Here is an 11,772-nt window from a genome sequence, read left to right on the forward strand (position 1 = left end):
TAAAATGGTCTTCTTGGGGGAGGGGAGAAGGAAGGTTCTTGTAGATTCCCAAGGAAATGTCAGACAAAATATGGCCAACATTATCCAGTTGTTTTTTTGGATTTACAGGGTGAAAAGCACTTTCCTTACATAAGCATCTGATCTCAGGTTTTTCATATAGAGAACACTGAGATTTCACTTTGAAGACACTCTGAAATCCTGAGAGTAGCATACCCCGACCGCCCTCTAATAGCTAGCTTGTTTGTATAGGCAGAAAGATGCACCTCTCCATTTTAGATGGCTAGATGTTTGTGGAAGGTCTTAGAATTGCTTTGCTTCATTTACTGGGAAAAATCAGATATAGGAATTGGCCTTTAAGGACACTTTTAACTTGAAAAATTACAACACTAGTACACAAGTCAAGTACTTAACACATTTAACATTTGCTTATCGATAGCAATGTCATAAAGTCAAATAAGATTAAACAGGTTTTACTTTTTTTCCCTCAGAAGAACATAAAAATTATGGAAGGGGAACTTAAACAGGAAATTTTTTAAAAAGTAACACAATTTTCCCTTTTAGTAGGCCTTGAATAGTTATGACAGAAAATGTTCCACTTTTTTGTTTCTTTGAACAGGAATTTTGGTCCAAAGTTTTGTTTGGGGTGTGTGTGTGTGTGTGTGTGTGTGTGTATGTATGTGTTTAAAGATTTTATTTATTTATTTGACAGAGAGAGAGAGAGATCACAAGTAGACAGAGAGGAAGACAGAGAGAGGGGGGGAAGCAGGCTCCCCACCGAGCAGAGAACCCAATGCAGTGTTCGATCCCAGGACCCTGAGATCATGACCTGAGCCAAAGACAGAGGCTTAACCCACTGAGCCACCCAGGCACCCCTTTGTTTGTTTGTTTGTTTTTAATATTTATTTATTTATTTATTTGACAGATCACAAGTAGGCAGAGAGGCAGACAGAGAGAGAGAGAGAGAGGAGGAGGAGGAGGAGGAAGCAGGCTCACTGCTGAGCAGAGAGCTCGATATGGGGCTCGATCCCAGGACTCTGGGATCATTACCTGAGCTGAAGGCAGATGCTTTAACCCACTGCGCCACCCAGGCGCCCCCCTTTGTTTGTTTTTAATATCTGCTCCTGCCTCCTCCTCCGTTGGATCGGCTTCCTTCACGGCCACCACCTCTTGGTGCTCGTGGCTTGAATTGCTGTAGGAATCATGTGGAGGACGGCACCCCCTTTCCATAGAAGAGAGAAGCCGTCTTTCCTGTCTGCCAGCCCGATCACGACCACCTGAGTAGAGATCACTTTGGCTGCTTGAGTAACTGTCTCAACTTCCACCATATCTGTCACATGAGCTGCTGTAATCATCATAGTGACTGCTCCCACCATAAGATGGCGGGGCCCTCACGTAGATGGAGCACTACGTGAGTTACCATAACTCTCTTACGAATCTCTGTAGGAACCTCCACTTGGATGATCTGAATAGTCAAGATCACAACCATAGCCTCTTGACTGGTAGTCATCACGTGAACTAGAATGACCATAATCATGGTAAGTATAATCTCTTGGTGGTGGCACATAATCCCTTGTATCACGACAACTTGGGTAGTCTCTGCTTGAATAGCTGTCTTTAGTAGAATATCATTAGTTTTGTTATAGTGTTCCGTGATTCATTGTTTGCATATAAGACCCAGTGCACCATGCAGTCCGTGCCCTCCTTAATACCCATCAAGAGGCTTACCTCCCCCCACCCCATCTCTTCTAAAACCCTCCGTTGGTTTGCTGGAGTCCGTAGTCTCTCATGGTCCATCTCCCACTCCAATTTCTCCCCCTTCATTTTTCCCTTCTCCTAATATCCTCCATGCTATTCCTTATGTTCCACAAATAAGTGAAACCATATGATAATTGACTTTCTCTGCTTGACTTATTTCACTCAGCATCATCTCCAGTTCCATCCATGTTGATGCAAAAGTTGGGTATCCATCCTTTCTGATGGCTGCGTAATACTCCATTGTGTATATGGACCACATCTTCTTTATCCATTTGTCTGTTGAAGTGCATCTTGGCTCTTTCCACATTTTGGCTATTCTGGACATTGCTGCTATGGACATTGGATGCATATGGCCCTTCTTTTCACTACATCTGTATTTTTGGGGTAAAGACTCAGTGGTGCAATTGCTGTGTCATAGGGAAGCTCTATTTTTAATTTTTTGAGGAAACTCCACACTGTTTTCCAAAGTGGCTGTACCAATGTGCATTCCCACCAAGAGTGTAAGAGGGCTCCCCTTTCTCTACAACTTCTCCAACATTTGTTGTTTCTTGCCTTGTCAATTTTTGCAAGGCCTAATTTTTATTTGTGAGATGTTAAGAACTACTCCATGGGGATGATGGTTATATACCTCAAAAGATCAAGGATACTCTCCAAAATCTTCCAGTTTCCTTTACTAATAATGGGTACCCGCTAACTCTTTTAACCCCCTATGCGTAACTGCTGTTTATTTCTTTAGCCTGTTCCACCTAAACTTACTGAGGCTTATGTGAAGTTTTGTTTACCCTACCTTTACCTCCTCCTAACTTACATGTTTGTATCTTCTGTATTTGGTGAATTATTGACTCTTTCCACTTTTTTCGTGATTTTATAGACTCATCATGTTCTTCTTCAAACTTCTTCTTTCTAGACCAGGAGTTTTCACCAAGAATGGGAAGGATTTGGAAGAGAGGGGGACATGTTTATCAGAAACTTCTGGAGAGCTTTTCCAAGTAGAGTGAGTCCGCTTCCCTCTCCCATGAGCATATAAAAACCTTGGCTGGGGAAATATGAATTTTTTAAAAAATTAAAAAATTTTAAAATAAATAAATTAAATTAAATTAAAATTTTAAAAATTTTAAAAAAATTAAAAAAATTAAAAAATTTTTAAAAATAAATTTTATTTATTTATTTGGCAGACAGATCACAAGTAGGCAGAGAGGCAGGCAGAGAGTGGAGGAAGCAGGCTCCCTGCTGAGCAGACAGCCCAATGCGGGGCTCAATCCCAGGACCTTGGGATCACGACCTGAGCCAAAGGCAGAGGCTTTAACCCACTGAGCCACCCAAGCGCCCTGGGAAATGGGCATTTTAAGAATTTCTATGTGTAATTCTTTTTTTTTTTTTAAGATTTTATTTATTTATTTGAGAGAGAGAGACAGTGAGAGAGAACATGAGCAAGGAGAAGGTCAGAGGGAGAAGCAGACTCCCCATGGAGCTGGGAGCCTGATGCGGGACTCGATCCCGGGACTCCGGGATCATGACCCAAGCCGAAGGCAGTCGTCCAACCAACTGAGCCACCCAGGCGTCCCTCTATGTGTAATTCTAATGGTCAACTCCCTCTACCCTGTTGTGACCGCTGTGCTGAACTGAAGATCCCTAATCTTTTTGTTCTTCATAAGGCACTTCTTTCAATGCAACAATAACTCATGTTTGCCATTCGATGGAATAAAGTTTCTATTCATGTGGGACTGACAGTTGTTGGGGATTGCAGTGAACATGTGCAGTCACAAAAAATAATTGGTACTTACATATGACGCCCAGAAAACTGATAGATTCTCTCTGATGCAGAGCAGCCTTATCTACTTTGCTTTTTTACTTGCTTTTCTTTCAGTGGTTTTCCCTGGACAGATTCCTCAAGTGACTGACAGCGACCAGAATGGCAGATTCCAACTACAGCTTCTCGGAGGGCTTCATTCTGATGGGCGTATCTGACCATCCGCAGCTGGAGATCATCTTTTTCATAGTCATTCTCTTCTCTTACTTGCTGACCTTGCTTGGGAACTCAACCATTATCCTACTTTCCTGCCTGGATGCCCGGCTCCACACCCCCATGTACTTCTTCCTCAGCAACCTCTCGTCCCTAGACCTTGCTTTTACTACTAGCTCAGTCCCCCAAATGCTGATCAACTTATGGGGACCAGACAAGACCATAAGCTATGGAGGCTGTGTGACCCAGCTCTACGTTTTCCTCTGGCTGGGGGCTACCGAGTGCATTCTGCTTGTGGTGATGGCATTTGACCGCTATGTGGCAGTTTGCCGGGCTCTGCACTACACCACCATTATGAACCCTCGGCTGTGCTGGCTGTTGGCTACCATTGCATGGTTGGGTGGCTTGAGCAACTCTGTGATCCAGTCAACGTTCACTCTGCAGCTCCCATTATGTGGGCACCGGAGGGTGGACAGCTTCCTGTGTGAGGTGCCTGCCATGATCAAACTGGCCTGTGGAGACACCAGTCTCAATGAGGCTGTGCTCAATGGTGTCTGCACCTTCTTCACTGCTGTCCCTCTGAGCATCATCCTGATCTCCTACTGCTACATAGCTCAAGCAGTGCTGAAGATCCGCTCGGCAGAGGGACAGAGAAAGGCCTTTAATACGTGCCTCTCCCACCTGGTGGTGGTGTTACTCTTCTATGGCTCAGCTATCTATGGCTATCTCCTTCCGGCTAAGACCAGCAGCCAGGACCAGGGCAAATTCATTTCCCTCTTCTACTCTGTGATCACACCAATGGTGAACCCTCTCATCTACACTCTAAGAAACAAGGAGGTAAAGGGGGCACTAAGGAGGCTGCTGGGAAAGGGAAGAGAACTTGGCTGAGAGAAGGGAAAACTCCCATTGTCATTTAACTTCTCTTCTTCTTCTGCCTTTATCTCATTCTCACTCTGTCCTGATGAATATGAGGAGAACCAGCCCTAGTGCAACCAAGATATATTCCCAACAACCCTAAGCTGCTAAGACATGGTTAGTTGTTTCTAATATTCTGTGCTTATTTACTAAAAATCCTGTGGACTATAGATAACAATGGATCTTAGGTGAGTCTCATCAACAGTTCAGAGGTTGTTGACTTAGTACAGACATAGCTCACTGTCTTGTTGTACACATGTTATTTATTATGTTATTATATATGTTATTACACGTAATATTACTTGTTTTCTATTTGTAGAAAATTAAGTACTTTAAAAGGCAGTTCCATTTGCTATATTGTTATATAATGATGTTATCATTCCATAAAATAATCAGAATTGATTAATCGTAAATGAAAACTCAAACAGTTCATCTTTGTACCCTATCCATTCCCCCATCTTTCTCAATCTCTTTTTGCCTCTTCTCAGTATTTCAGTCTATCTACCCATGCTTTCTTTTTTTAAAAATATTTTATTTATTTATTTGAGAGAGAGAGAGAACAGAGAGAGAGAGAGAGTACACAAGCTGGGGGGAGGGGCAGAGGGAGAGGGAGTAGACTCCCTCCCCACTGAACAGGAATCCTGTTGCAGTGCTCGGTCCCAGGACCCTGGAATCATGTCCTGAGCTGAAGCCAGACGTCCAACTGACTGAGCCACCCAGGTGCCCTTGCTAACTCATACTTCTTTTTTTTTTTTTTTAAGATTTTATTTATTCATTTGGCAGAGAGATCACAAGTAGGCAGGGAGGCAGGCAGAGACAGAGAGGAGGAAACAGGCCCTCTGAGGAGCAGAGAGCCCGATGCGGGGCTCGATCCCAGGACCCTGAGATCATGACCTGAGCCAAAGACAGAGGCTTAACCCACTGAGCCACCCAGGCGCCCCTAACTCATACTTCTTATCCATATGTTCCTTTGTCATCTTGTTTATCTTCTCCTTTATGTTTTACATGCCATCTTCTGCTTCATCTAATATTTAATGAGGAAAAAAAGAAAGACTCTTTTCCTTTCAATTAAACCTTTTTATTTAAATTGCCTCCTCCAAAGTCCCAGCCATGAGATTTGCTCTCAGCATTTGGATATGTTATTATAATTGGTGGATTATGGGATGTTCTGAGACTCTTTAAGCAAGTTTAGGAGCCCAGGAAAGATCATCTCTCCATAAAGCATGTCCCCTGCCTCCAGATCTGTTTTTTTCAATCTTAACATTACTGGAACTCAGCAATCAGTCCAGCACACCATGAGTCAACTTGAGGAACACAGGTATTAGAATTAGAATGCCAATATGTGATATAGCACACTAGAATTGCCATGGGAATACATACATACTACCATATTTCGTGTTCTCCTTCCTTAGAGAAACTGGGTTAATATGAGTAAGTTGTTTAGCAACTACATTTCCAAAGAAGGAAATCAATAGGTTTTAGGACTATTTTCAGAAGAGTGATATACTTTGTTTCCTCCACAGCACCTAAACACATCTCATACGTAGCAGATGCTTAATAAACATTTAATGAAATGAATTAAGCCCCACAAGTATCCCATTTTCACACTATGAACTAAACTTGTGAAATGAACGATTTTTATGTTTACTACTTTGGAGCCACCCTGTCTCTTGGACACTGCCAAACAAAAAGTGACAAATATCCGCCTTGAACATATCTATAATGCCCCCTCCAAATAAATCTAGTTATGTTATCGTTCTGAATTGTTTTTTCCAGTTGCAATCCGAGCCATGACCTATATTAACAATTTTCCACTCAGTAATATTTCAAGTGTGTCTCCAGATCTAGTCAAGTACTGGCATTATCTTGGTGTATTTATCAAACTCCAGAGACTTGCAGGTTCAAAATTTTTATTGAACAGCAAGCTTAGAGTAGACGAAGTTCTCAGAAGGTAGGATCACAATGACTAAACTCCTACGTTAATATATAAACCAGAAAGGCAGTGAATTAATTTATGAGAACCGTAACTACCAAGGAAACTGAACAGTCATATCCTCTAGGCAAATCATTTAAATTACTAAATAACTTGGAAGGAAATAGGAAAATAAAGAGGGAATCCTTAAACACTTTGGAGTAATGAAGAACTTCCCATCAAAACTACAGAATATTTTTAATCTAACGTGGAGTTAGAGTCATAGTAAAACACAGGGAACTGGAGGAGAAAAAGCTAATTGACATACTGCCCTTCTTCCCACAATCATTCTGCTCTCTCTTTCTAACAATGTAGCTGTCTAGTTACTCTGCACTCTAAGTAGGGACACAGCAGATAACAAAAAAGTCATGACACAAGGAGGTATGAGGCATTTTTATGTACTCCAGAAATAATGAGATATGGTAGCTAGTAGATTTGATCTCTCCAGCACTCCCTTTTATCATCTGTAAAGTGAATAGAATACCTTGCAGGATCATTATAAGGATGAAATAGAGAATGCATGCAGGATTGTTTAGAGAAAACTGCTCAGTGTTATATTTAATCAAAGTGGAATGCATTCATAGGGAGATTAGTTAGTCTATTTCACTTCCCACCCTCTTCCATTTATGTCCTGATCCAGTATACTCCTTCACTGGGCAACCAGTGTCTTCATAAGTGATGGATGGATGAATGGGCCAGCATAAAGGCAGAGAGACCACAGAGGAGTCTGCACTGTTAACTTCCCTCAAACTCCACATCCCAATCTATCAGCGCATTCTTCAAAATATATCCAGAATATCCCAATCAAGGATAACAAAGACACACAAAAATTAGGAAAGTATTTCAGTGTCCACCAAAATGGAAATGACTGAAGATTGAATACATTCTGGTACATGACTAAACGCGGCAGCCTAAAGATAAAAGGTGAGGTCGATATATCGAAATAGAAAACCTTCAAGATAAACGGGCAAAATTGCATAGGAAGGCTCAGAAAAATATACACACAAGTAACATTATTTCCTCTGGGAAGAGAGTGCAGCTTCTGGAATAAGAAATGCGGAAACTTTCTTTTCATGGGAGAACGGTTTTCGGTACGCACGGGACATTTAAAACTGAAACAGGGAAGAAAACTTTGGGTTGGAAACCCTAGTTCTCTCGTGACAGTCACTTAAAAACGATCGTGGTTCCCTCTTCTGGAGGATGAAAAAGGTAATACTATTGACTTAATAGGATGTCAGGATGACGTAGTATGGACGTGTTTACAAGTGTGCCTAGCACATCAACACCGCGACGGCCTCTCACTACTTCGCTGTCCCATCTGTAAAATCCTCTGAGCAACACCTGCGTTGGAAGGAAAACCCGTCCAAGTCAGGAAGCGGAAGCGCATGGCCAACAGAAGAGCAGTAACCAATAGGAGGGAGTTAACAAACGCCTAAAGCCCGGCTCCCCCCACCCTCCGTTTGCTTAAATACCCCGATTGGCTCCAGGGCACGACCCCTAGAAGATCCTGTCGATTCATTGGTGAGGAGGGCTGTCGATTAGCGGAAGGCGGAAACCAGAGAAGCCGAAAGGTCCTTTAGGAAGCGCCTGCGTACTCCGCCCCGCCCGTTGTGGGGGTGCTGAGCCTTAGAGCCTGCGTCAGGCCGTCCGAAGGTTCCCGGCATTCCCCGCGGCAGCTTTCGGTCTAGCGCGTTGGAAAGGATGGAGTGGCTGGTGAGTGACACTTGTGAAGCTGACTTTTCCTGTTTGGGAGGCCTCGAGCTCTGCGGCCCCTCCCTGTATCCTGCAGCTGTGGTCTTCCCTCTCGGGACGCGAAGACCGGAGTGGTCGTGTGCCGGGACCTCGCCCCTCTTGGGGGGTGTGGGGAGGAAGTGGCCGTCGCGCCACCTGTCTCCCTTCGGGGCACCCGGCCGCGCATTCCCCCCTGGAGAGACCTTTGGAAGGTTCCGAGCCTCCTGCCCTTGCGATGTACGGCGTCGAAGCACGCGTTTACTGAGGCCCATTGCTTCGGAAGAGCACTCAGACCCTCCCCTTGCCCTCAGAGAGCTCCTAAGCCGGTGAAGACAACCCACCAGAAACGTCCTGGTATTGGTTGGAGTTAGATAAGGCGCTTTGAGAGCGTGTTAGAGACAGGGCCGAGGAGGAGTTCCCAGCTTTCGGAGGCTTCGAGAAGGCGGTGGTGGTAGTGGCAGTACTCGTCTTGTGGGGTCTTGCCTTTCCATGGTGCTCTCTTTGAGGACATAAACGTTTCCTTCTTTCCACATTTCTAGGCTCAAGTGCCCTTCCTCCCCTGGTTGGAGGGACGGAGACCTGCAGCCCCTCCTCTTCACTTTCTGTGGAAAGAAAGAATAGGACCCTGAGAAAAGAGTACTCTAGGCAGGAAAAATTTAGTTGGTTCAGGGCACCGAGACTGGAAAGGCCAGAGCCTGTTTATTCCAGAACCTAGAACTGGTTCACCTGAGCTGGTTGGGGAATGTGCATAGGGTAGTAGGCTGTGAGGCTGGAAGGGCCTCAAATGTCGAGGACAACCTTGCAAGTTTGGAGACCGTAGCTTATTTCAGGGGCAACAAGAAGTCTCCAGGGCTTTAGAAGAGATTTGTTATACAGCAGGATTAGATATATGGAGAGTCAGGAAGTCCAGATCTGCTATGTAGGAAGACCAGGTGGAGAGATGAAAACTTTTATACCAGTCTGGTCTAATGACATGTCCCTAGACAGGGGTTCCTAACTAAGGACGATTTTGCCCAAATAGGCACATGGTAACAATGGAGTCAATTTTGTGGTCACACCTCAGAGTTGGTCATTACATCTAGTGGGTGGAGGCCAGGAGTGCAGCTACCGGTGTCCTATAATGCACGAAACATTACCCCTCCCCGCACCGTACCCTTCCACAATAAATACCTTTCTCGAGCAAAATGTCAGTAGTACTGAGGTTCATCTATCTTGTTTAGAATGTTAGTAGTGAAAATGGAGGGAAGACAGATGTCAGAGACATTTCAAACAGACCAGTTTCCTCTTCTTTTGTAGTAGTGTGCATTGGGCATCCCAGGAAACCCAGACTTTACTTGCAACACTTAGTAAATCACATATTTCTGCAAAAACTCCAGAGGTGCCACTAGAATGGCCAAGTCCACGGAGCATGTCTGAGCCACTTCCTCCATCTGCCAGAGCTGGGTTGGCGGCACCAAGTTCACTCTTGGAGGCCTGACCCCTGCCTCAGGGACTTAGGTTACTTGCTAGAGTCCTATGTTCTCACTGTCTGCTAGGAAGCCAGGCAAGGATGAATACCAGAACAATGAGGCAGGGGCTAAAACAGGGAATGCAGAGATTCGCACGTGATGAGATCAGTGGAGAAATGGGCATGCTCCAGCCCAGGGTCCCACTATTCCCCGGGCTGTTCCTGCACTGGCTGGTAGGGTAGTCCCCTCACAGGAGAGGCCGAGAAGAGGTGGCCAGGGGAAAGGAAAGTTGGGGTCCGGCAGCTGGAAGGATCCAGATCCCGTTTCGGCTGCGAGCACCCATCTGCCATCTTAGACTGAGGAACCACAACAGATATCTGTGAAGGGGGGGGGTGACCTGTGGCTTTGGCTGTCGTCTCTGGGTTGTGAGAATCTTGAGGGTCTTGGCTGCAGGAGTGGTTAGTAAATCACAAGGAAGTGCCCACTGAGATTCTGTCAATTAGTTAAAATGTTCCCGTGAGGGAGGGAAGTACAGAAACCATTTGCGGAGCGCCAGGATTTCGTACACAGGAGGGAAAACTGGCTTCTTAATAGACACGTGAAGGGCTGAACCAAAGCAGGAGGCTGTTCTGTGCCGGAGAAGAGAGCTGTAGGCTTGGAGGCGTTCCCTGCTATGCACCTACTTCATATTCCTCCTCCAGGGGCCAGTGCAGTGGTGAGGCTGTGGGAGTCCACGGGAGGTAGGCAGAAAGGTACCCGACATTGTGAGCGCAGGGAGCAGCTAGTCCCTGTGGGGTGGCGGGAACACAGCGAAAGGTTGGATTAATCAGGACTTGGAAGAGAGGCCCTGCAGAGCTGGGTCCCATCTTGGGGGTGTTGGAGCCGGTGGTGCTGCCCGACTGGTGCTGGTGCTTCTGTAGGTCCGGTGAGGTGATTCTGGAAGATGGAGTGTCCGCTTCATTGACGGTGTTGTATGCGGCTGCTAAAGAACCTGGTACAGCAGAGAACGAGGAAATACCAAATATTTCCTGAAGGAATGAATAAATGAATGTGCTCTCCAAACTTGTCTCCTCCAGACGGTCCAGGGCAGCTGACAGGCGAGGGCTGGGCTCTTCCTTTCTCTGCCCGGCAGACTGGGGCATGAAGCGGTTTGGAGGGGGGAGGCAGCCCCACTTCCAACAAGGCAAGCAGTCAGCAGTTGCCCCCAACTCCCTGGCTGCAGCACCCGGGAGTGGGAGGAGCCTGCTGGAGAGGCTCCCTGGGCGCCTCCGATCCTTGCCTTTCCCCTGACTTCCGCTGGTTCCCTCATTAAGCAAATCCAGCTCCTTGACCAGGTATCCACAGCCCTTCCCTGCAGATCCAGCCTGGGCTCTGTCTCTCTTCCCCACCATGATGTCCTGTGAAGTCAGCTGTCCCGGGACAGGTCACAGTGAAACCCCGTGTTTGCCTTCGCCCAGGCTCTGGAAAGATGCTATTTTTCCCCTCTGTGTAGAGCAGTGTTGCGCCTGGGGCTCTGGGAACCGACCAGCATAGGCTGTCGTGGGGTCCTGCTCGGGAACGGTGTGTGCAGGCAAATGTGGGTGCCTGGGCAAGGCTCAACTGGAGGAGACACTGACACGGATTCTTAGGACTTGCCTGCCTTCTCTTTCTTCCCTAAAACTAAAACTTTTCTTTATTGTTTTGAGGGAAGAAATTGTTCTTGCTTAATTCCTCAAAAAGACTGAAGCAGCCACCATGACACTCGCTTTCACCGTAATTAGAGAAAGTACGAACAGCTTGTGTGCGCAGGCCAGGAACCAGGCGACGTGCCCATCTCCAACCACGTTTAATCCATGGAAATTTCAGAGGTTAAATATCTCTTCAGAAAAATAGGTTATAGGTTGTTTCTTAGTACTCCACAATGCAGGTCCTTCCTCCTGCACCCGTTTCCTTACACCTGTGATGTCCCCCCCGCCGTGAGCATGCAGCCCACCAATGACCCAATTCCA

At 45.8% G+C, this 11,772-nt stretch overlaps 1 protein-coding gene across 1 annotated transcript; it reads left to right on the forward strand.

Annotated features, from left to right (window-relative positions):
* The first annotated feature begins 2,669 nt into the window (after nt 1-2,669).
* On the forward strand, nt 2,670-5,216 carry LOC125090761 (olfactory receptor 2C1). Its single transcript, XM_047713767.1, has 2 exons — nt 2,670-2,749; nt 3,623-5,216. Exon 2 carries the CDS (start codon nt 3,668-3,670, stop codon nt 4,604-4,606), a length of 939 nt encoding a protein of 312 aa, XP_047569723.1. The 5' UTR covers nt 2,670-2,749; nt 3,623-3,667; the 3' UTR covers nt 4,607-5,216.
* The last annotated feature ends 6,556 nt before the right edge of the window (nt 5,217-11,772 follow it).

This window comes from Lutra lutra, chromosome 18 (genome assembly GCF_902655055.1).
Source record: "Lutra lutra chromosome 18, mLutLut1.2, whole genome shotgun sequence".
Classification (NCBI taxonomy): domain Eukaryota; kingdom Metazoa; phylum Chordata; class Mammalia; order Carnivora; family Mustelidae; genus Lutra; species Lutra lutra.

Bases quoted from the DNA above. Each gene is read 5' to 3' on its own strand.
- LOC125090761 (XM_047713767.1), top strand. From the start codon at position 3,668: ATGGCAGATTCCAACTACAGCTTCTCGGAGGGCTTCATTCTGATGGGC.